The 26864-nt window shown below is 40.6% G+C and overlaps 1 protein-coding gene across 1 annotated transcript in view; it reads left to right on the top strand.

Annotated features, from left to right (window-relative positions):
• LOC124805408 (ras-specific guanine nucleotide-releasing factor 1-like) overlaps positions 1 to 26864 on the top strand; it is an 871442-nt gene that overhangs the window by 621643 nt on the left and 222935 nt on the right. The window contains 1 exon segment of the mRNA XM_047265969.1: positions 13385 to 13564. Coding sequence (XP_047121925.1) covers positions 13385 to 13564 — 180 coding nt within the window.

Raw genomic sequence — 26864 nt, 5'->3', positions numbered from 1 at the left:
TCTAATGGCTCCATCTGCACCTCTGTCCACATTAAACAGACCATCCACCAACATTACCGACATTTCAACAGCTGTCATACATTTCACACCAAAAAATCTATCCCATTCAGTCTGACCACCCGAGGATGGTGTATCTGCAGTGACAAGAACTCCCTTGCTCAATATGCTGAATGTCTCACCTAGGCATTTACGGACAGGCGCTATCCCCCATTTCTAGTCCACAAACAGATCTCCTGTGCCATTTCCTCTCACATCCTCAATCCTCCCACCACACAAAAGAACCAGGCACAAAGGAGTGTCCCTTTTGTGACCCAGTAACAGCTGAACCATATCCTTCACCAGGGCTTTGATTACCTACCATCATGTCCTAAAATGAGTGTCATACTGTCAGTGGTACTTCCCATCCCTCCTAAAGTGGTGTTCCATTGCCCGCCCAACATCCACAACATCACAGTCCATCCCTATGCCACTCCCTATCCCAACCCCTTGCCACAAGGATCAGATCCCCATGGAACACCTAGGTGCAAGACCTGCTCAATCTACCCACCCCGTACTGTCACAGCTATATCCTTCCCCATCAGGATCTGGGCCAAGTGTGAAAGAGGTCATGTCATTTACCAGCTCTGCTGCAACCATTGACTGAGCAAGGTGGTACAGTGATAAGCACACTGGACTTGCATTTGGGAGGACATTGTTCCAAACCCACGTCTGGCCATCCGGATTTAGGTTTTCCATGATATCCCTAAATCACGTGGGGCAAATGCTGGGATGATTCCTTTGAAAGTGCATGGCTAATTTCCTTCCCCATCCTTGACACCACCTGAGTTTGTGCTCCATCTCTAATGACCTCAATGTCTTTGGGAAGTTAAACCCAGTCTTCCTTCCATCCTTCAGCAATCATTGCACAGCTTTTTCTATGGATATGACTATCAACCAGCTGTTCACCAGGATGGATGGCCACTGCCAAACTGTGGCCAAGAGCAAAGTAGACCACCCTGTGGCACAACATGCAGCTGAGCATAAAATACTTGATTTCAATGACTGCTTCACTACCTGAGCCATCTGGATACTTTCCTCCACCACCAGATTTTCTGAACTGTGCAGGTGGGAATTATGGAACGTATTCTCTGCTCCCATAATCATCTGTGCTTCAACCTATGGTAACATACTGCCCCACATCCTCCACCCAACAGTTTCCACCCCATCAGTCCTATCATCTCTGCACCATTCTCGTCTTTCACTCTCTTTGTTTACTGCCCTCTGCCAACACATCCACATATCTTTCCCCACTCCTCATCTTTTTCACTCCATTTTTCTTCTCGTCCCTGCCCCACAACCTCCTGACACTGTGTGTTGGCGTTCTAGTCCCCATACATTCCTCCAGATAGGATTTGTCTCTCTCCCCACCCATACATTACCATCCCTTCCCCTTCCCTTTCCCCCTCCAGATTGCTGCTTGCATCCCACGTGATTGTTGCATTCTGGTTCAAGACGCTGGAGTTCACAGTCATGTGTGCATGAGGCATGGTTGCTTGTGTATATGAATGGTGTGTGTTTGTTTATTGCTTATGAAGGTTGTGGCTAAAAGCTTTACGTAAGTGTCTTTTGATTGTTCCTGCCTGCAACCTAATAAATCTTCTTTACAGTTTAACAGTCTCTCAGCCAATCTCAAGAGCTCAGAAACTTTAGTAATGTAATCATTTTACCTATAATGCTTTGTTGTTTAAATACTTATTGTGCTTAATATCGTCTTTTGTGCAAATTGTAATTTCAGCCTTAAGGAACAAGTTTGATGTACAACATTGTATGCAAGTGGTTTGTGTCTTTGCTTATAATGTTTGGCTATCTAAGAACCAGTGTCCCTTTCAGACATTAATCAGTTGTTTCCTGAAGTTGGCCCAGTAACCCAAAAGTAGTTTGAAATAAATGAAACTCAGTAGAACATAAACAGTTTACTTATTATTTAACCTTAAATAGTTATCCATGAGTTATCACACTCCAATGATCATGCCTTCCATCCCCTACACACTTTTCTCTGTAGGTCTTCTGTCACTCCAGCTATCCATTTGATTCATGGTTGACCCCATCCCATTTGTCCCTTTGAATTTCCATCTAACATCCTTTCAGTTACTTATATGTCATTCATCCATGCCATGTAATCTGCCAATTTCAATCTGGCTGGTTTCACAGTTTTTCTAAAAGGTGGATCTTTGTATATAACATATTACTCATGATTGTACTTCTTCTTCAGCATTGATTTTCACAGGTTGGGCCAATGATCCTTCAAAGTATCTTTCTCTCAAAAGTGGGTAGCATTCCTTCATTTTTTGATGTAAGTGACCAAGTTTATGGGGCATATCTGAACACTATTATGTGTTTTATAAATCATTAATGTGTTGATAACAAGTCTACAGTCTTGAGGAAATAGCTTTTTTAAAGCAAAGTAGGCTCTGTTGGCTGCTATCAATCACAGTTTAATTTCATAAGAGATATCGTTTGAGTGGGTGACTGTCAATCCATGATATTTAAACTTCTCAACCCTCTCAAAAATATAATCATTCAAGTGTTATTGAGAGAAGCATGTTCTTCTTGCATACTTTCTCAGCAGCCATGTATTTTGTTTTTTGTTGGTTGATATTCAGTCCCATATTCATGCTGGCCTGCTTGAGTCCAATGAACATTTTCTCCATTGCCCACCTAGTTTCTGCACCTATATCTGTTTCATTACCGTAAGCTAGAATTGCACTGATTTATAAAAATTCATTCCCCTGATCAACACATTTTCATCTTTCATTACCTTCTCCAGTGCAACATTGCCTTACACCATCTTGCATATTTAGTGGATTTCACGCCATTGCTCCTCCTCTCGTACTACTCTGTTCCTCACTGATTTTTGTTCTCACAATCCTAACAATTTTCAAGGACTTCCTGGTTCAGTCAAGGCATGGTACAGTTGTTCTCTGTCTGTGCTCTCATATGTTGATTTGTAGTCAATGAATAGCTGATGCATGCCAATTCCGAATCCAGTTTTTTTTTTTTTTTTTTTTTTTTTTTTTTAAATAAAAAACTGCTTTAAGGTGAAGAACTATTATTGATTTCTCTGGGAGAAATCCACACTGATATGAGCAATTTCATCTCTGAACAATTGGGAGGGTATGGCCAAGTATGTTGGAGAATACTTTATTTCCAAAGTTTATTAGTGTATCCAGAATGAGATCTTCACTCTGCAGCGGAGTGTGTGCTGATATGAAACTTCCTGGCAGATTAGTGTAATTTGTCAACAGCTGTCACACTTCAACATTATTCATTTCTTATATATAGGGTGTATAATTCCATCTCTTCACTGATGGGGAATTTTCTCCTTCCTCCTATACTGAAATGACTAGTTTTGGGAGTCTCTGTGCTGACTGTCCACATCTTATTTGAACAGTTCCATTGAAATATTATCTATTCTGGATGACTTATTTTTCTTGAATTTCTTCAAATCAGTTCTCGTCTCGTCCAAAGCTGATGGACCAGAATTTTTATCTGAGTCATTTAATCCAAGCACATCTATGGGATCTCTTGGTATCATTCTGAAGTTGAGGAGTTTATCAAAATGTCAGTACCATTTCTCACAAGTCTCCTCCCCTAACTTATGATTTTCTCTGTTTCATCCTTTAGTGAGCTAGTATTTCCACTGGACAGTTTTTGGCAGCATTTACCTCCCTATAAAATTTCCTTGACTCATTCTGATTCCTCAGAAGCTCCATTCTTTGGTGATTGCTTTCATTCACTCTCTCTCTTTTCAGTGCTCTTCTTCTCTTTAAGAACTTCCACGGTTGCTCTTGTACAGTTTGATTGTAATGTTCTTCTGTAGGTCACATTATTTCCCTGTCTTACTATCTCATACTCAGTATGAAACCATGGAGATCTTATGTACCTTGTTTCAGTTGCCAACTTTTCATTGGCTGACATCTGCATACATTTTTTATCATTTCCCATCTATTCTCGATGTTGTCATTCTCTTCAGCCCTTCTATGTTCCTGTGATACTTTTTCCTGGTATTGCTCTTTAATTGCAGAAGGTTCTTGAGCTTTTACATTATATTTCTGTTTGTTGGTTCAGGTTCATTCACATGCATTGGGGATTCTAGTTCTCACTTATGCCTATACCAAAAAGTGGTCCAAATCTACGTTTTGGCCTCTGAGTCTTCTCTCATCCAAGAAGTCCAACTTATGTCTTGTGTCAATCAACACATGATTAACCTGGTTAACAATGTTCCTGCTGACTGACTTCCACTGTATATCTTCATGTGAGAACAGTGAGGAACCCACAACCACATTTCGGGATGCTGTGAATAATATGAGCCCTGTCCCATTATCGTTCCTTCTGGTGTGTTTGTAGGGTCCAATTGTTTGTGTAAATACCTGTTAACTCACCACTGAACATATAGATCATTCATGACTATTTTTACATCGTGTTCTTTCCAGAAATTCATAAAAAATGTCCCTTTCCTCTTCCTCAGCTTGGTTGGTTGGTGCATGGACATTGTTTATAGAATAATTGGAAAATGCACCCTATATTCTGAGTGTTGATAGCTTAGGACTGATAGATGTGAACCAAATCACAAGGCGCTTAACCCTAGAACTGCCAGAACACATTGTCTACCTAGAACTGCTGATGCAGTCATTTTGACTGCTATATGAAAATTATTATTTTTGTTCTCATTATTATCATTTCAAATGTGTATTTCAGGTTCATAAGACTAAAATAAGAAGAATTATATAAATTTTCTCAAAATTAATATTTTTTCCATTTATTATAAACAATAATGTGTTTTTAGTAATGTTTTATCTAATTAAGAAATACAGTTTTTATTTCAAATTCTTTTAGTAAAGAAGCTGACATATTTATTATGTACTCATTATTATAAAATTACTGTAATATTTTATGTAGTCCACTTATAATCATGAAATCTGTTTGCCAAATCCAAATACCATATACCATAACATATTTGTAAAACACTGCCTGACTTTTTCTTTTTTATTTGCACTCACTGGTGTGAATTACATATCTTTAGTAGCAAGAAATACATACCAATAATTAGATATGTCCTTTGAACAAGAACCACACACTTGCTCTTGGTGCTTTTTGCAGATATAACTTTCTTATTCCTACACTTCTTCATTTGACCTTGTCTCCTCATTTTATTTCCTTCCACCGAGTTTCCAGATCCAGCTTCTGTTTCCACCAAGTTACTTTTTGAGTCCATGTACCCTGTACAAAGCTACTCTGATAGCTTCAGGATATGATTCTGATGAGTGATCTTCATCCCTATTACTTTCCTGAGAAGATCCATGAATTGATAGCTGCCACGTCAAGAATATTATAAAATACATTAACTGTCCATCTACGAGTACCAGCTTGAACAGTGTATTTTCTTGCCATTTGATCCACTATATAAACACCACATTTTGTATTGTTGTAGACATCTATTGTTTATGGACTTTTTTTTAGACCTGTTTGAAGTCCAACTTCTGAGTGCAAAGTGCTATACAGAAGCTCAGTCTTGTTTTGTTTGCCCTTAAATACAGTAAGAGTGCCACAGGAATGTTTGAAGAGGTCTGAGTCATAAAGATTAGCCTTCTTTGCCTTCACAGCATTAGGGATTTCTCTTCTGCATCATCTAATTGTTTCAACAATGCTAGTACATTAGTTCCATAGTCATGTTTTGCACTTTCATCTGAAGTGGCTCCATCAACTTCATTACAATACTTTCAGGAAGAGTCAGGTCATGTGATCTGTCATTTCCTAAATAAGGGAACCCATTAACTTCATTGAGTGTTCCAGTGGCCACTTGAATTTTTGGTTTTAGCTAATGAGTTTGTGAAGTTTTGTTGGTATTGCTATTAGTTGTGGTTTGATAGTATTAATACAAGTAATAGCTTACTTCATAGAGAGAGAATTTTGAGACCACTATTATTAGTTTTGTAAATAGTTCTACTAGTGTAAGTGAACTTAGGTAATGTAGACGTATAGATTTTACCATCGTGAGAAGTGTGGGCTCTGTCGTAGGTTTGTGAGTGGTGGGTTGTGGGATTTGTTCAAAGTATTTTCATTTGGGGGAATGCAGTGGGGAAGCCAGTGGACATTCTAGTGAGATCCTCTCCTGGGAATGCAGAATCTGTCGCATAACCAAGTTGATAGAGGAGTAGGAGTGTAAGATCTGTGCCCTTCAGGTGCAGTTACAAACCGCAAAGGAGGAACTATATAGTTTGAGGAGGGTGAAGGCTGCTGGGGAATGGAAACTGGCAGTTGGCAAGAAGGCAGCAAGGAGGAGGAGGTATTCAGACAGCTATACTTTGCATATATGCAATAGATTTGACCAACTGTCAGAGTTGAGTGGAGAGGAGCCTCTTGTAGCTGTAGGTGTAGAGAACATGCAGCAGTCCTCAGCAGTTAGGAGGCCTAGATCAGCTGCAAAGTCTGACAGAAAGAAGAAGTTTCTGCCGCTAGGTAGTTTGCACGGTAGAGGTGTGGGCCAGCAGTTGCAGGAAGTATTGGGGAGTGAGTACCAGGTCACCAGCATTGTGAAGCCTAGTGCAGGGTTGGCTCAGGGATTTATGTAGGAATGTTATGAAGTATGATCAGGTAGTGATAGTGGGTGGAGCAGGGAACAGTCTTGTAGGGACAGGGAATGTGATATAGGTGGTGACCTGGTAAAGATAGCTACTCAAACTGGTGGCACTAATGTGCATTTCGTGCAACTGTTTCAGCATCATGATGGGCCTCATCTTAATGCATCTGTTAGGCATGTTAACACAGGGCTGGAGGGGGCACTCGTGGCAGAGGTCATGGGACACATTTCAGTGGTGCCAGTTAAGTCTATCAGTAGATCGGGTTTCACTAGGCATGGCCTGCACCTCAATAGGTATGGGAAGGGGAGGCTGACAAAGCTTATAGGTGACAGTGTAGTGTGGGTGATGGTGGGATCACTCATGGAAAAATTCCTGTGGTGCTAGAGCTGCACCTTTTTTAGACTGAAGTCAGCTGATAGGTATACCTGCTTAAAGGAAGCCCCTCTAACTAAGGGCTCACTTTTAGAGGATGTCATGTTTCCAAGTAGAGAAGGAATTGGCATGTTTGATAAAAATATATGAGGTATTAGAGATAAAGTTAGTGAACTGCTCATAGATGTTGGCTCTGAAATTATTGGTATAATGGAGCACCACTTAAATTCAGAGGCTTCCTATACCAGGATACAGATTAGCTAGCTGTCTTTCAAGGAGTTTCTTGAGGAGTGGGGAAGTGGTTATGTACATAAAAAACAGTATTCCATTTGAGTCCATAGAGCTATCATGGCACTGCAATGAACAGATATTTGAATGTTGTAAAGGAGCAGTTGAATTTAGTAAAACTAAACTTCTAGTTGCTGTTGTTTATAGGTCCCCTAACTCTGACTTCAGAGCATTTCTGCTCAAGCTAGAGAGGGTTCTTGATTCAAGTTATAGGAAGTACCAGAAATTACTTATATGTGGTGAATTCAGTATAAATTTTGTATATCATGGTTCAAGGAAAATGATGTTGGTAGATCTCCTAAATTAATATGATCTGATGCAAACTGCGGTTTTTCCAACTAGGGTGCAGGGGACAGTAGCACAGCCATAGACAATATTTTTATTCATTCTTCATTACTAAATGGGCATTCTGATAGTAAAAGCGTGAATGGCCTTTCAGACCATGATGCACAAATTTTAACACTAAAATGCTTTCGTACACAAACAAATGTCACATATAATTACAAACTATGTAGGTAAGTTAATCCAACAGCAATAGAGAGTTTTGTAAACCTTGTCAAGGAACAAGAGTGGCAAGATGCAAGATGTTTATAGTGCCAATAACATAGATGATAAATATAATTTTTTCCTTAACACATTTCAAAAATGGTTCAAATGGCTCTGAGCACTATGGGACTTAACATCTGAGGTCATCAGTCCCCTAGACTTAGAACTACTTAAGCCTAACTAACCTAAGACATCACACACATCCATGCCCGAGGCAGGATTCGAACCTGTGACCGTAGCAGCAGCGCGATTCCGGACTGAAGCACCTAGAACCGCTCGGCCACAATGGCTGGCTCCGTAACACATTTCTCATGCTTTTTGAGAGCTGCTTTCCATTAGAACATTCTAAACAGGGTAATATCAGTAAAAGGCAGTCGAGGTGGCTGACTTGTGGGATAAGGATATCATGTAGAACAAAGCAGGAATTATATCAAAATGTTAAAAGTAGTCACAATCAAGTTACAGTAATCCATTACAAACAGTATTGTTGGGTGCTTAAAAATGTTATTAGGAAGGCAAAGAGTATGTGGTATGCAAATAGAATAGCCAATTCACAAGATAAAATTAAAAGCATATGGTCAGTTGTGAAGAAGTGTCTGGTCAGCAGTACAGGGTTGGCAATATATAGTCAGTTCATAGTAAAAATATTTCTGTTACTGATAAATCAGATATATGTACAGTACTTAACAATCATTTTCTGAGCATTACTGGTGAATTAAATAAAAATTGATTTTCTACTGGAAATCATATAACTCTCCTGGCAAATGCCTTTCCGAGATTGATATGTGAAATATTCCTCTGTGATACAGACAAGGGGAGATTGAGTCAATAATTAAATCTTTGAAGACTAAGGACTCTCATGGATATGATGGAGTGCCTAGCAGAATATTAAAGTACTGTGCTGCACATGTTAGCCCTGTATTTAGCCATATTTGTAATTTTTCCTTTAGGAATGGTCAGTTCCTTGAGCAATTAAAGTACTCAGTAGTAAAGCTGCTTTGTAAAAAGGGATAAAGGGATAATGCAGACAATTTTAGACCTATTTCTATGCCATCAGTGTTTGCTTAAGTTATTGAGAAGGCTGGGTATGTAAAGATAATTTATCATTTTATATCACACGATTTGCTATTAAATGTACAGTTTGACTTTAGAAGTTGTTTAACAACTGAAAATGTTATATTGTTTTTTCTCTGTGAGGTACTGGATGGGTTAAACAAAATGTTTTGAATGCTAGGCATATTTTTTGATTTAACTAAGGTGTTTGACTGTGTTGATCGCAAAATATTGCTCCAGAAGCTGGACCATTACAGAATATGGGGAGTAGCTCGCAATTGGTTCACCTCTTACTTTAGCAACAGACAGCAAAAGGTCATTATTCACAGTGTTGAGAATGGCTGTGATGTGGGGCCTGAGTTGGGTATGGTCAAGTGGGGGGTGCTCCAGGGATCAGTGTTGGGCCATTCCTGTTATTTATTTATACAAATGATATGCCCTCTAGTATTACAGGTAACTCTAAAATATTTCTGTTTGCTGATGACACTAGCTTGGCAGTAAAGGATGTTGTGTGCAACATTGGCTCAGTTTCAAATAGTGCAGTTCATGACATAAGTTCATGGCTTGTAAAAAATAAACTAACGCTAAATTGCAGTGGGACTCAGTGTTTACGGTTTCTAACACACAATGTAACAAAACCTGACGTTTTTTAATTTCACAGAACGGGCATATCACTAGTGAAACTGAACAGTTCAAATTTCTAGGTGTTCATATAGATAGTAACCTGTCGTGGAAAGCCCATGTTCAGGATCTTGTTCAAAGACTTAATGCTGCCGTTTTTACTATTCGAGTGGTATCTGAAGTGAGTGATGGTTTGACACAAAAATTAGTCTACTTTGCTTATTTTAATTCGCTTATGTCATATGGTATTATATTTTGGGGTAACTCTTCCCACTCTAAAAGATATTTTTGGCTCAGAAACGGGCACTTCAGGCAATAAGTGGTGTAAGTATACAAACCTCTTGTTGACCCCTGTTCACGAGTCTGGGTATTTTGACATTAGCCTCTCAATATACATATTCCTTACTGTTGTTTCTTGTTTACAGCTGCTTTCACTCAGTTAATACTCAGCAGAAATCAAACTTGCGTTTGGATCGGACTTCCTTAACTCTTGTGCAGAAAGGTGTGCAGTATACTGCATCCATTTTCAATAATGTACCAGTAGAATTCAAAAATCTTAGCAGTAATCCACGCGCTTTCAAATCTAAACTGAAGAGTTTCCTCATGGGTTACTCCTTCTATTCTGTCGAGGAGTTCCTTGAAAAATTAAGATGATTCTTGTTACATTGTTGATTGCCTTTACTTAAACTTACGGCTTGACTGTTTTCGGGTTCATAAACATTTTATTTTTATCTGTTATTACTTTTATGTTGTAATTTCATGTACTGACACATTCCATTACCTTGGAGTTTTGCTCCTCAGTTTGGTCCTACGATACTAGACGTGAAAATAATAATAAAAAATAAGCCAAAATTTTGTACCAAATTTATCTAGTTTGTTTGGCATATACTGTAAGAATGGACATGTTATTTTGCTTGAAAAAGCTGTTCATCAACAGTTAGATTTTCACCAGTAATATAGGTCAAATGGCAATTTTCAATGAATTTGTTCCAGACTTTTGATACTAAAGGGAATTTATCTGTCTTCAAACATGTTGATCTTTTGTTTCTAATGTCAAAGCACAAAAATCTTAGAATTTCTTGAAAGCAATTTCTCCCCATAGTATCACTGAAGATAAGGTGGCCCCACTTTTTAGACCACAGTTCATCAAGTTCAGTACTATTGGCTCCAAGAACGCCATGGGCATTCAATAATGCAATAAAAGCCTCCAGTTTCTCCAAACTTACACTCCACAATTCATTTCCTAGAACATGTTCTGCCTCCATTTCCATACAGTGTTTTATGTCTTTTGGTACTGATTCATCAATAAACAGATGCCATGCTCTCACTCCACTGGCATCAGAAACATACCATTTTGAATATGGTCTAGGTCCTGGATTTTCTCTCATGATGTTATAACTCGCCAGTCTGCCAGATATGGTCTTTCCAAACACTGCTACAGTCCTCTCCGTGATCCCATCAGTACCCAACAACATATCACGTGGTTTTGGGAGACATACGTTGATCTGTTCCTTCGGATATCTTGTTTTATGTGATACATTTTCTGCTGCTGTAATAGAACAATAGTAAACTTCAAGCTAGAAGTGTCTGCTCAGAGTAACTGTCATCTCAATCCTGAATTTTATATGAAAGTTGAATTTTGACCTGTAAATAATGCATTTTGTAATTATTACTAACCTGGCTGAACAACGTTTTCAGAATAATCTGAATCACTGCTTCCAGAGTGATCATTTGGTTGACAGTAATCTTTGTCCACATCTTTTCTTGGGTCTTCTGCATCTAGGTCATATTCTGCTTCAGACTTATCATCTGGAATATCATGTAAGAGAGCAAAAAATTCTGCATCAGTAAGCAATGGAGACCTGCGAACCGTGATTATTATGTTGCTACAAGCTAATGAATGACAATATGACTGGAGATGGAGAGACAAACAATGGACATAAGTAAATTAGAAGAGTTTCATTATTGTGCATATTATTGCTGTTTAGAGACTGATTGTTAACAGATTGTGTGGTGTCACCGCCAGACACCACACTTGCTAGGTGGTAGCCTTTAAATCGGCCGCGGTCCTTTAGTATACGTCGGACCCGCGTGTCACCACTATCAGTGATTGCAGAGCGGGCGCCGCCACACGGCAGGTCTAGTCTAGAGAGACTCCCCAGTACTCGCCCCAGTTGTACAGCCAACTTTGCTAGCGATGGTTCACTGACTACAGACACTCTCATTTGCAGAGATGACACTTTAGCATAGCCTTCAGCTACGTCATTTGCTACAACCTACAAGGCGCCATATTCAGTTACTGTGTCTTCTGAACAGATAATATTGTGACTCATGTACCGTCAAGAGTGACGTTCATCATTAATGGATTAAAGTTAAGTATCAAGCTAATTACGTCCGTGTTCTGAATTCTAATTCCTTGTCATGTTCCAGACCTCACGTCAGTATAGTCCTTCCCTCCTCACGCCAGCCTGCGTGAGCTAAAACGCGTGCATTTCGGCCTCCTCTCGTAACACGGTGTTGGCTCTTCTGCCAACACTACAGATTTAATCTCAACCAAAGGAAGGAGGACATGTTGTAAGACATTTTATTACAATAATCAATACAGCAGTCAAAATACTGCTCTTGCAGTCTAAGTATACTTGTTAACAATGTCCTCGTTAACTTGTTTTTCAAAAAATAGATACATTTAGTTTGGGTGATTCTGACTTCAACCTGGAAAAATCACTTAAGCTCATTGCAATATGGCAAAAAATGCAGTTAAAATAATATTTTGAAAACATGTTGTGGTCATTTTGATCACTCTGGAGGTTCTAGTGTTAAGCTGATGTTAATCACAAATCCTATATGAAGTTCATGTTTCTCCACATTACAGCTATGGAACATGTTGTCTTCTCACTTTTCTAGGGTTTTGCTTCTCGTCTGCCTTACCTACTGTGGAGCTATCAGTTTCAATGTTTGATCTAGTACCATCTTATGTCGTCCTGGGGGATACAGAGGTCTCACTTTCCCAATTCCAATATATAAGTCTGCCTTTCACTTTATACTTCTGCTCTTTCTTCCATGACTTGTTTTTCCATTATTATTGTTCTTTTCCTGGCATGTTTGTTACCACTTATCAATCCAGCTTCATTTTGTTGCAGTTTAATCAGGACCTTCTCTCTTAGCCTTTCGGGAGCCAACCGTACATACTACAAGGCCGCAGTGTCTTCACCAGAGCTCTGTCAGCCACATCTGGGCCTTGACAGTTCAGAGCCAAATGCAATCAACACTGTACACCATCCTACCATGTAGTTCCCTGTTTTGTGCAATTGACCATCTCCAATGATGTGGATGAAGGGCTGGACTTAAGGGAGGCCCACTGGTTATGCTGTACCAACTGTCTTACCACACCTAATACATCAGTTCTTGCCAGGTCACCAAAGTTAGCAACATGGATGACCACCTGAAAGCACAGGTTGGTGTTGGCTCAGGGACAAGTCAAGTGTGAAGTGACATCCAATTGCAAGACTTGCACCAGGCCATTGAACCATATGACATTATTGTTACTGGCTATGCTATAGTCACATAAGTCACAGTGTGTGCTTTTGACAAGTTACTCACTGTAATGATTTGAATATAATGAAAAACAGTCAACTTTTTATAAATTGGTCATCAATAAAAATAAATTTTATATTGAAAAAATAAGATTTCCGTTTCTACAAATCTGACCTTGTCAAGTCCCATAACATTTTGCAGTTCAGTGCACAAGATGCCCAGCAGCATTTATCATATTGGGAAAGCCTGAAATAACACAGTTAGAATGATGTTTAATACTACTCTTTGTTTACTTACTTCATATAAAGGAGTGAACATGACTCAGAATTTTTTATATCTATTATCAACAGGATTTTGAAAATGATCAGCGTCTCAAGAACCTTACAATTGAGTTTCTTGATGATATCATCTACAGTCCAAATCTACTACCTGCTGAGCATAAAGCAGCTTCTCAGCTTCTGAGACTTATAACAAAAGAAGAACCTGAAAGTAGTAAGGTGGATCTTGATCTGCTGCTTGCACCTCCTATGGTAAGTATGTGTGCTTGAAATATCATTTTATTGATTAGAAAGTCAATTCTGTTAATGTGTAAATAATTTAGAACTAAAAGTAATGTCTAGCTGAGTAATAGAGGTGATGAGTCGTCAATAGGCATGCAGACAAGACTGAAAGCATCCCCAGCTTTTGGGCGAACCCTTTTTCGAGCTGGAGTGCACGCGCGTGCGCACGATCTCTCACACACACACACACACACATTGTGTCAGAAGAATACGCAATTCTGAGGTGTACTGGGATGGGGTTCTGTGTCTGGTGAAATAGGTAACAGCGGAAAGAAGGCGGGGAGCAGGAGTGATGGTTGGCGAAGGGTAGCTGATGGAACAGAGTGTGCATGTCAGGTTGGTGGCAGGTGGACATTTGGGGATATTTTTCCTGCATGAAAAATGATAAATGCGAGGTTTCATAGAAAACGTGGGCTTTTTCCCAAGTCCTACCACTTAGGGGTACAATGTGCATGACAACTGGCTGTAGCCACGGAGTGAACGCACATGGTATGAAAAGAGCATTTCACCCTCAATAGGAAGAACTGGCGGACACATCCAGAGGGCAAGGAAGCTGGCAGGCAAGAGAGTGACCCACTGTTGTGGCCGCTACCTCACTGACCCTCTCTCATACCTCACATGATGGCACCCAGCCCTTCCATTCATAGTGAGTGAAAGACCATTGGCTGCGAAGTTGATATGATATGTCTGAGACTTGGCCATAGGGTGGTAACAAGTTAGAAAGGTGGTAGTTGGCCATAGGGTGGTAGGTTGACACATGGATTATATTAGACTATTGCCGACAGGGCTGAACCAAGGTCCATGCATTGTCAGAACAACAGGGGGCAATTTAAGAATACAAGATAGATACAAATATAGAAGAAGGTGATGTCTCTCACTCAGCAATACCAAGGTGGCATCTCTAGCTCAGCATAATACTGTGGCCAGGGCCAAACCGATGTCTATGCATTCTCAGAACAACACGAGGGCACAGAGGGGTGGTAGTTCCTTCTAGAAATAGCGTCAGTTCAGCTCTTTACCCTAGTGTTAAGTGATAAAATAGGACGCATGTAGTAATTGGTATGTGGACAAGACTAAAGGTCATTGAGATACAAGGTAGCATGTGTTTGATGATCTTTGCTAATTACCAGGGTGTCATTGGTTTCCCAGAGTATGTGTTTCGCAGTTGTAGGCCAGGTAACTGGGAATGGTTGTAAGCAGTTGCAGTTGCCACAGGTCATCATCAGGATTTCCTTCCAGTGAGCCGGGTAGGAACTTGGTGAATGATGTGGTCCCATTGGTTTCTGTCCTGGTATAGCTTTTCCCTCTCCACTACGTCCCATATTACTCCTCTCCTCTTGAGATCTTCCTTAACCTGGTCTGTCCATCTCTTTCTAGGCAGCCCAATTGGTCTTCTTCCTTGCACTTCCATCTCCAGATACTCATGCGGAGTTCGAGTCGGGTGCATCCACTTCACATGACCGAACCACTTCAGTCTCAAAGCACTCATCGTCTCCTTTGCAGTCAGTCACCTGCAGGTCTTCCTGGCTCTGTCTCTCCTAATCTTTTTGTAGAGCTGACCTAAGGAGCTTATTTAACATGCTTGTATTTGACTCTCTTCTCTCTTATTTATGACACAGGCCTCTAGGCTATACATCATGATTTGCTGGAGATAAGTTTTATACAGGGTCTGTTTGGCTCTTAGAGGGACTTCCTTTTCCCAGATTACATTTCGTACTTGGTGGAAGAAGCTAGATCATTTTGTTATTCTGTTTAATACTTCTAGTTTGGAACTTCCATTGTGTGATATGATGCTTCCTAGATAATTGAAGCTTTCCACACATTCAACCTTCTCCCCCTCCAGTATGATGTTAGAAGGTGTGGGCATCTTGCTCATCTTCATTGCCACTGTCTTGTTCCTAGTCACAGTTAACTTGAAATTTTTAAATTTCGTGTTCCGGTAATCTAGTCTACTCTGAACCTCCATTCCTGTCTCTTCCCGAGTGGCAAGGTCATCAGCAAAAACAAAAGCACTGAGATCTTCATTTTTCTTCCTCCTTGATTTCTTTCATGATTGTGTCCATAAGTGTAATGAAGAGTAAAGGGGAGAGTGAACTGCCTTGCTGAACACCTCTCTTTTTCTTAACCTATTTTGATCTTCCACCTCCTACTTGTACACTGCTCTCACAACCATCGTACACCATCTGGACTTTTTTAATTAATAAATCAGGAAGATTACGTTTTCTCAAACATTCCCATATTTTATCCCTTGGTACACTGTCATATGCTTTTTCCAAATCCATGAATACTACTATCATGTCCATTCCTTTTTCCCAATACTTCTCCATTAACTGATGGAGGGAGAAAATGAGGTCTATTGTTCCCCTATTACTTCTGAACCCATGCGGTTGTTCCTCTAATTGGTGTTCTAGAATTTTCCGCAATCTTTTTTCTGTGACCTTCTCCATTATCTTAAGGCAGTGTGATAACAGTGTGATTCCTCGGTAGTTGGTGCATTTCTTTCTACCACTTTTCTTGAACAATGGTATTATAATTCCTTTCTTCCATTCATCCGGCACTTTGTTTTCTTTCCATATCACCCCCAGCAGCCAGTGTAACCATTGTATTCCATGGATTCCTGCGGCTTTAATCACATCCACTGTCAGCTCATCTACTCTATCCGCCTTTCCACTTTTCATCTGTTTCAGACAATTCTCTGTTTCTAACCGAGAGATTGGATCCTGCTCCTCCTCTAATTCAATGACTTTGGTGTTACTTTCTTGTGCACCTTCCTCTTTCAGTAATATTTCAAAATAATTCTTCATCTCTTCTCTGATACCTTCCGTGTCCCTGTTAATACCCCCAACACCTGTTTCAATCACTTTTACGTCTTCCCTATCAAATCTTTTACTTGTCAATGACCCATATAGCAGTTTTTGGTTCCAGTTGCTATCCATCTCTAGTTTCTGGTGAACGTTTCCCAACTCTTCTCCTTTTCTTCTTTCACAATTCTCTTTGCTTGGAGTTTCTTTTGTTGGTATTCTTTCTCCAGTGCTGTCGCCGTGTGTTGATCTTTTGGCACCAGCCCCTGGTTCTGATTTCTTTTTTCAAACTCCATGTTTTTCTTTGCCATATTACATTTTTTAATTGCGTCTCTTTCTCTATCATTCCACCAACTGGTTTCTTTGTCTTTCACTTTACCCTTCATTTTGCTGCATATCCGCACAGCACTGTTAACTGTTGATGTTTTAAATAGGTTCCAATCCTCATCTACCCTACCCCTTTCAGTTTTTGGCAATTTTTGTGGTTCTAGATTTTGGAAACTTTTCTTCTTTTCTTCTTTTCTCAACTCCTTAATTTTTGGCATTCTTTGTACAGCTTATAATTTAGATCAGCTACTAGTAACCTGTGGTCACTATCCAAGTGCTCACTTGGTATGACTTTAGTGTCCCTTTTCCTCCAATTAATTTGTCTGTTAATGTATAGTCTATAACTGTCCTAGATTTGCCATCCCAGCTATATCTAGTAATCTTATGGCTATCTTGTTTCTTGAAAAATGTATTCTTCACTAAAATATGATTCCTTATGCACATATTTAAAATTTCTTCACCCTCAACATTTCGTCTTCCGTATCCAAAAGGACCCATCACCTCCTCATATCCATTTCTATCCATGCCAGTCTGAGCATTCAGATCCCCAATTATCATAATGTTATCTTCTCTTACTTTGTCTTCCAGTTCTTCAATGAATTTCATTTTATCTTCCTCACTGCACCCTTGCTGAGGTGCGTACTTGGAGTATAGTAAAACTATTCTTTCCCAAGTTCACTCTTGCTCTAATTATCCTTTCACTTACAAAGCTTACATCTGTAACTGGGTCAATTTCTTTGTGAAACACAAGCTTCACTCCATTTTTGCCTCTGTATTGTGACCCTGCTAGTATAATTTGTACCCACCTCTCAGCAATTTAGAGATTTTTCCCTTCCACTTGGTCTCACTCAATCGAAGGATATGAATCTTTCTCCTCTCCATCATGTGTCCAATCTCTTCGGTCTTTCCTGTCAAGGTTATTACATTTAATGTTCCCACTCTCAATCTGTTTTTGTCTTTTTGTTGAGTCCTAGTTTCCTGTTGTTGTTTGGTGTACCTTCTTGCATTCCTTGGTTTTTCTTCAGGCCATGAAGAGCCGTCATTCGTTTCATGAGCATAAGAAGTGCTGTGTACATTAGGTATTTTTAATCTGAGGCTTGTTCTTTTATTGAAAGCAATAACAACTTTTTCTCCTCTGCTGGCCTGCTGAGCGTAACACATCTGAGGATTTTCTTTCAGGGTTTACTCTCTCAGCCTTTGAAGATCCCCCTGCACCACAAGGCGGTGGTTCCACTCCTCATTTGCCCCTAGGAGGGAAAGTGTGCCTCCTCTACCAGCTGTGCTGTTAATGACTTTTCCACATCCCTGGCAAGGGTTGATAATGGTAAGGAAGAAGGAGAGGGTTAGGATAGGAGACAGGCTTGGCACAAGTAATAGGTACAAGCCCACCTGGATAGCCGTGTGGTCTAACACACTGCTATCTGGGCGGGAAATTAAATAGTTGGTAACTTGTTGTAAGGCTGTCTCTTCTTCTTGAAAACTGCCAAATTTAAGTCAGCCATTATGGACACTTGATGCAGCACGTACAATAAGTTATCTAAACATTTGAATACTATACCTGATAAAGATGGATAGTTTTTAAAGGATGGAGTGCCATTAGTACTAATGAGTAGAACAAATACTGTACAGCACCTCATCATCAAATAGGTATACAAGCCTCTTGACAAAGGCATTAGTCCTAGTTGGTTCAGGTTGACAGCTATACTGGCATGATAACCAAGTTCCTACAAGGCATCAACATACCATAAAATTGAACAGTTCTATACAAGTAAACTGACAGCCATAAGTAAGACTGGTAGTTACTGCGAATGAGTAGAATGATGATATCAGTGCATCAAACTGATATCGTTTGACATTGTTGATGGAGGAAGGTGAAACTATCATCACTGGTGAGAACAATGTTTAACATGCCTAAGGCAATGAGTTAATAAAACAGTTTGTTGATGGCAACTTCATAAAGTATGCAATGCTGGAATGCACTAGCTGAAGCTCGCAATGGTTCTGTTAAGTATCCGCGAATCAGCTTTGTTAGAAGGAGAACAAAAAGACATTCTATTGTTCCCATTGCATGCTGATTGCAAGGTCAGTGTCTACATGGATGCGGGTGTAACCCAATGCTTGAAGGCATTTGCTGGTGTGGTATTGGTCAGTCAGTAGCATAAATAGCAGTGTCACCAGGATCAATCTAAGCTACCTGGAGTGGGGAAAACTGTCATATCCAAGTTACTTGTGTTATTTGGATAAATTTGTTTTATATTATTTTCAGTGTTGATGACATTCCAGGTGAGGAGGAATGCTCTGTGGACATCAAATAGAAACATAAATGAAAACATAATCTTAACAATCTAAGGAAACTGAAAGTTACACCAGCTGTGGACACCAAGATGGTAACTGATATCAGTGAGTATATCACCTTTCTGGACTGCAGAGGGTAGGTAAATGATCATACAGGAAAGAAGAAACGAAAAGGTGTTGATCATGGCATGAAAACGAAATGGAAGAGAATGCCATGAACGGCTAGGGGACTTTGTGGTTGCCAGACACATTGTGCAAGCTGCGCATCCCTGGAGATTCATCAAAAACTCTCAATACTTATCACAACCCAATCAGCAAGCATGTGAAATGATTATGTAGGAACAATTACACATTCAACATACCTCACAATAACTACACTCACAAAAATTTAGAATTCAAATCATCCTAGGTAAAGACACCTCCAAAAAACAAGTGATAACTGCATAAGATGCAAAATTCAATTGTGTACTATAATTTACTGATCTCTACATTCTTCTCTGAACAAATGTCTGCCATCGCCTCAGTACATCTCAACACTCACAGTACAGTCATCACATCGTGCCACGCAGAAGCAGCGGTGGCGGGCTGCACGACAGCGAAAGTATGTGCCCTGAGCAAGGGCCAGGACCTTAACGGATATGGCAGCAGGGAGCTGAGTGGTGACAAATGTTGGACGGCACCTCTGGGCAGCATGGTGGCAGGTGGGCCACCACCAGCTAAGCCTGAGTCACGGCCATCTTTGCTGGTGCATGGCGGCAAGGCTTTGTGGCCTGCCACAGTGCACTCAGCACATGGACAACATCATTGGCGATGGAGGTGGGCGGCGTCAGCAGCAGGGGAGTGGCGGCAGTGGCAGGGAAGCCACACCGACCGTGAATAGTGCACCCATGCACTCCATGATAAACAGCAGCAGCACAGATGCTTTGCATTTTTCTTTTGTGCCTTGGCGCCTGGCTCAGAAATAGTGGGCAGCGGTGGAGAAGCTGGGCCTGGCCTGCTGGGACCATAATATGGGGCTGGAGTGCTACATGTACCCGTATACAGAGGCATTGGTGGCAGGATGACTGGCTGCATGGTGGCAAAAGTACGCAACCCAGGCGTTGAGGCCAGGACCCTAATGGAGATGGCAGGAGGGAGCTGACTGGCGGCGAACATGGGTCGACACCTCAGGGCAGTGTGGCAGCAGGTGGGCCGTGCACCTGAATGACAACAACAGAACCTGCAATGCAGACATCTTGGCCAGTGTGTGGTGGCAAGGCTTCATGGCATACCACACTGCACTCAGCAGATTTACATTGTCAGTGGGCAACTCAGGTGGGCAGTGGCAGCGGCAGGGAATCTGCACCAAGCGTGAATGGCTTGCCCTTGCACACTGAGCCATGGCAGCAGCACAGACGCATCACGCATGTTTCCTTTTGTGCTTCCGCACCTGGCTCCATGTTATCTGCTGGTGATGGATCAGGGGAAGGGTAAGAAGGTTGTTGCATCCAACTTATGATGACTGTGTACAGATGGTCGAGCAGTCAGGACTTGTGAGTGGGTATCCAGGGCTGCTGTTATGTGAGAGAACAAGAAAATTAGGTAAAATAAAGAGAATATATTTCAGTGTATGGTATACAAAGGGCTTGCCTAGGGTCGGAAGGCTCTGCCTTCCATGAAAGATGCCTGTTCTGCTCAAGGTCTGGATCACAAAAGAGAGAGTCAACTGTGCTCTGCACTGCGGAATGCTCCAGCATTCACACATGTGACCTGTATCCCCACGCACACTATTAGCTAAAACCGATGGCATGAATTCACTAGCAGTTTTGGTAGAGGACTGAAGGCATCTCTTGTCACCAGCTTCAACTGGACAGAACTGCCTCAGTTTTGAAAGGCAGGCAACTTATGTCACGTAGGCACAGCAGCAGTTGCTCTGGGAGACAACTCGTAAAGATTTTACTGGACCTTTGAAATAAATTTTTTAATCAAATTCCCTTGGAAGTTGCCAGGACTATCAAATAATAGTCAAAATCTTAGAAAATCAAAAGGAAAGATATACCTATTTGTAAAACTTCAATAAAGGAAGGGAAAGAATGCAGGAAGTTTATCATCAGTTCATAAAATATGAAATGATTCACAGCTAGAATGTGGTTCTGTGCGACAGAAGTGCACACGTTGTTTGTAAAGAAACTGGCGACCAATGGAAAAAGAGCAGGTGGCTTGTCCAGTGGTGAGCAAGAGACATGCATGTGTGATGTCGACAAACTTTAGTAGTGCTTCTCTCTAGTTGGATGATGAAGGGGGGTATTATCTGCAGCGTAATGCACGTCTTGCGGGAGGGGAAAGAGCAGAGAGGTAGGCGCATGGGCAGTGGGAGAGCAAGAGGGGTGAGGGTGAGGTGGCACTTTCAGCACTCGACACAGTATGTGTATGCTTTCTAAAGCAATATCGAAGAAAATGTTTGTTGAAGCACAACTGGTGGCATGTACTTGCAGTATAACACCAAGTACATGTAAAAATAGAGAAAGACAATTCTGTCTAACAGCTGGTCAAACACCAAGTACAGAGTGACACCAAATTTGTGCATGAAAGAATCTTAACTGTTGTATGACAGAAACAAGGGTTAGGCCAGACTGTTATTACAGTACTTGTTTTAAATTTAAAGCAGAAATAGGGTGATAGAGTGCATCTCTGTGTTGAATTTCAGCAACTACAAAATTCAGAAAACTCTGGCCATCCATTTGAGGAATCTGTTGTCCCAAAATGGCTAAAATTTCAATACAGAAGGACTGAGATGCAATAGAGTACTGCAGGACTTAATATACCATGTAATACCATAGGCCAGACTTATTACAGTACTTGTTTTAAATTTAAAGCAGAAATAGGGTGATAGAGTGCATCTCTGTGTTGAATTTCAGCAACTACAAAATTCAGAAAACTCTGGCCATCCATTTGAGGAATCTGTTGTCCCAAAATGGCTAAAATTTCAATACAGAAGGACTGAGGTGCAATAGAGTACTGCAGGACTTAATATACCATGTAAAACACATAGGTAAGAAAAAAGTAAATGTTAATATCACTGGAAACAGGTCAGGGAAGTTTTGTAAAGAGAGACTGAAGGGAAACAGTCAATTTGGCAGACGTGAGAGTCAAAAAATGTGTAATCATTTTTTAACTCTTAGTGACAGCTTGAAAGAAAACAGGGAAATAAATGCTTCTAAACTGACAGTGGAATTAGCTCATCTGCAAAGTAGTGGACATTAGTCCGAAAAGCTAGATGAAAATTCGAAGTATCACAATCTGTTGGACAGTAAAAGACAAATGGAATAAACACCGCAAAGAGGGCTGCACATTCTGGGTTTGACAACAAAACGAAACATTCAGTGATGCAGACTTGTAATAAGTAGCGTCGTAGAAAAACTTTAGTAAGGTAAACTTGATGCATTCTTTTGAAAGACAAAACAAAAGCATTGTCAATAAAAGATATCTACAAGTGAAATTCAGTACAACACTAAAATTCTACAACAAAGCTGAACAATGCAAATAGCTTCATTCATCACATGACAAAGACCTATACAGTATTTGGGAGTAGGTACTGTAAGCACCTCAGAATCTTCAAAATACCTGAACTTTCCACATAACACATGTACTTATGCACCTGAGTCATCCTTCTCACAAAAAATTTTAGCTGTTACTTATAACCACTTAAAACTTAGTACATACTATGCAATAGTCAACTGAGCAAGTGCATTGTCATATATACATCCTTGGTTAAAGAAAAATTACAACTTAAAACAAAAGTAGTGAACAAAAGATCATATGAAAGATGATGGAATAGTTTACCACAAAATTCATTACAGTTTATGCTCACTCAAAACCTATACGATAAATGATATATAAATCAAATGAAAATAAGATTTAATTTATGACACACCAGATGAAGAAGAGAGAGAGAAGTGATAGTGTGTAGGGGTGTGTCTGGCTTATCGCAAGGTGACAACTATGCCAGTCCATGTGTTTGCGCCTTGCGGCCTCTGCTTATAATAAGCGTTCACTGGTAACATAGGCTGCAATTTAAATGATGCCAAAAACACATTGTCTCAACTGGAAACTCACTGTTTGGTAGAATGAATCTTGGTTAATGGCTCTGCACTGCCCTCTGGGGATGACAGCATAAAATAGACCATTTAACATCACTGAATCATCTTCTCTCATACAATTATCACTTAAAACAACTAAGCATTAGTTAAGCTACCACCACCATTTAAATCAGCTGACACAGGAACTCTTATCTGCACATAATTACCTTCAACTACATAACCACAGAATCTTGTGCCTACTCACAAATAACCTCAATAAAACAACACCTTGTATTGCATCATATCAAGAAAACTTCACTGCCCCCTGGGGGATAGCAGCCAATAGTCATCATATCCTCCCTTATCAACTTACAGGGCACAACAGATCACTTCTCTTTCATCATTCATTATAACTTTCGTTACAGTACATCACTTAACACACTTAGCTTCGTGCATTGAGTTAACCAGTCAAGCAACCACCACTTGCAGAAAACGGAAGGTATGGACAGAAAAATAATTTAAAAAAACTGGAGAGGGAATGTAGAGAGATGCAGAAACAAGAGAAAGAGAAGGCAGAAAATTTATTCCTTTCATTCTGAAATCTGTGTGTGTGTGTGTGGGGGGGGGGGGGGGGGGGGTAAAGCTAGTGTCCTGGGGCAGGTTGTTGAAGGTGAGAGTGCAGAGTAGGATGCTAGTGCATATCCCCTACTCCAGTCCTGTCACATGCGTATCCTACTGCATCAGACACAAACTCACCCATGGAAGCAGCCATGTCATATACCAGCTCTGCTGTAATTTCTGTAAACATTTTACATGGGCATGACCACCAACCATCTGTCCATATGAATGAAAGGCTGCTAAAAAGCTGTGGGCAAGAGCAGAATTGACCACCCAGTGGCCAACATGCTGCTGAACAGAACCTACTCAGTTTCAATGGTTGCTTCATGATCCATGCCATCTGGATCCTTCGTGCCAGCACCAGCTTTTCTTAACTCTGTAGATATGAGTTATCCTTGCAACAGAAGTTTCATTCCTGATATCCTCTTGCCCTCAATTTCTCCACACCCTCTTCCCTACACTTTCCCATTCCTGGTTTGAGACCCTCTCCTCTTGTCATTGTCATTCTCATTGTATGCTGCATGAACTCATAGGCCTATATGTTATATTCCTATACTGTGCACCTGCTGCTTCACCCTCCCAAATTCCTATCCCTTCTTTGTGCTCCCACCCTCCGGGAGCTGTCAGCCATTTTTGCACAACTCTCCCTCACACCCCCTGCCATCTTTGTCTCAATCACTCCATCCAATATAACCTCTCACCCAATTCTACCAGTAGAACTTTTACCAGTAGAACTGTATTTCTGGAATTTGTGTGTGTTTGTGTGTGGGGTGAGGCGGAGAGGGGACGCTTACTTACATGTACTCCAGCTTGAAAGGGGATTCATTTGGAAGTTAATAATGTGCTCAGTCTTATGTGTGTGCCTATTGATGACTCAAACCTCTACTATTTGATGAGTTGTTACCTGTATTCCTCAATTATTTACTTTTTGCCAGAACTTTCCATGCCAAAATTACTACGCTTATTATATAACGCTTGTGATCTGTCATTGGTCTGTGGAAAGTGAAATATATAAACATTCCAAAATTCTTTCATAATATTCCCAGTCACATATGCTCAGTATACAGTTGATATTCCCAGATGAATTTGGATGTAAAACACAACCACCAGTAAATGAATAGATCAGTCCTCAGACTATGTTGAAACAGCATTATTACCAATTTCAACTTCTTAGGAAATTATCATGAAATGTTACATAGTAACTCATCAACTCAACAGGCCAGAAGACATTCACATATTGTGTTACTAAGTAGTATATTAAAATCCGTATCATTATTTATTGGAGTTATTTTGATTTGTAACTTAGTTTTATAGTATTTTTCTGTTGCCCTTTTTTTAAGAGATCATCTTGTGATAACTTGCTAAGAATTCTAAGAATTCAAAACTGTTAATGATACTATGTGACCCAAGACCGAAAAATATAATAAACGTATTTTGTTACTTGATGGTCACTGTGTCCCCTTAGACAATGTGCATACCCTGCAGGTGAATCACAAGGCTGTGACAGTACAAATTTATACTAGAAGGGCTGTACCTAAAATAAAGGGAGAAAAAGACGAGCTTCAGTTATGAGTAAATGAAAGGTGAAGGCATGCTGGATATTTATACATACAGTTTTGCTACCCTAAATTTTGTAAGACATCAATCTATTGTCAGTTAAGCTCTTTAAGCCTTACATTCACTTGCCTTTTCAGTTCTTTTGCCTTTCATGTAACAAGGAAGGTGAATAAATCTGTGAATGTTGTGCATTATTGGGGACGTTTTGCTACCTTGGCAATGCATACCACTTTGAATATCATTTCTTTAAAACTGCTCGGTTAACAAAGAGCACTTGTAGAAACTGGGTGGTAGGCCTGGTGTGATAGGTTGTGGGAAGCTGCCTGGTGCCAGGTGCACACTCAGCAGCTAACAACCATTCCTCTGATATCTACATTGATCTCTGGACAGTACACATGTCGACATACTAAGGCCTTCGTTTGGACATCTCCCAGTATACTCGGTGCAGCAAGCTCAATATCCATTGGCATAATTCTGCTAGGATCACCACCTAATGCACACCACCCTCAGTGTCCAAAAGAATGACATCATCTACATCTGAGAGCCCCTTTTATATTTGAGCCTCGGGTCTTCACTACTGTCACTGGCATCTGAGCCTCAGCAGTCCTATACGAGTAGGACCACATGTCTGCACCAGGCATAAATCACTGGGAGGGACAGGAATGGAGTCTGAAGGGTGTGTTGTCAGAAGATGAAGTGGGCTCTGTGGTTGCTGCCTGTGGAGTAACTTGTTATAAGCATGGTCTGATAAGTGCTCAATAACAGGACGAGGGTCAATATAAGTGTAAAGGATTTGACAACTTTTTTCATTTTCTGCTTAAAAGTACAAATGAGACATGCTGCTTCACCATTTGAGGAAGGGTGGAATGGAGGGCTGGAAATACATTTGATGCCACTGACCTTACAGTAATCTTTGAAGGCAGATGTGAATTGCAGCCCATTATTGGAGACCAGTGTGCGAGGCAGTTCTTCAGTGGCAGAGACCTGGGCCAAGGCTGCGAGATGGTGACGTTGCTTGTAGTGGACACTGTGGGTACAACATGGGTGTATTTTGAGTTAGCATCAACATTGAGCACCACATCAATCACAAAAATGTACCTCATCCATAACTGAGATAGATGCGGTCTCAGGGGGCAGGGGTGTAAGCCTCAGTATGAAAGATTGTGGGGGTGCTATTTGGTGCTGGGCACACGCAGTGCAGTCACGGACCATTCTTTCGATATTGCTGTTGATCCCCAACAGTAAATGTATCGGCAAACTATCGCCTTCATGCAGGACATCCCTCAATGTCCCTGATGCAGCAAGCTCAGTACCAAATGCTGCAGTTCCACTGGGATGATCACCCAGTGTGTTTCAGTCCTAGTGATTGAAATAATGACATCAGTGACAAGTGACAGCCTGTGAGAAATATGTTTTCAGGAGCTGAGCTTGGTCACCAACTAGTGGGTGAGGTAAATTGGGCATCCGTGGGTCATGTAATGGAGGATGTGCCACAAGTTAGGATCGCAGTGCATGGTAGTGGTGACACAAGTGACTGTAATGGGGAAGGCATCCAACACATATTTCCACTCAGCCTCAGTGTGGAAGCAGAGGACCTCCTGTCAGTCAGAGTCA

This window comes from Schistocerca piceifrons, chromosome 7, assembly GCF_021461385.2.
Source record: "Schistocerca piceifrons isolate TAMUIC-IGC-003096 chromosome 7, iqSchPice1.1, whole genome shotgun sequence".
Classification (NCBI taxonomy): Eukaryota; Metazoa; Arthropoda; class Insecta; order Orthoptera; family Acrididae; genus Schistocerca; species Schistocerca piceifrons.
The sequence above is the reverse complement of the archived record's forward strand: the minus strand, read 5'-3'. Positions and strand labels throughout refer to the sequence as shown.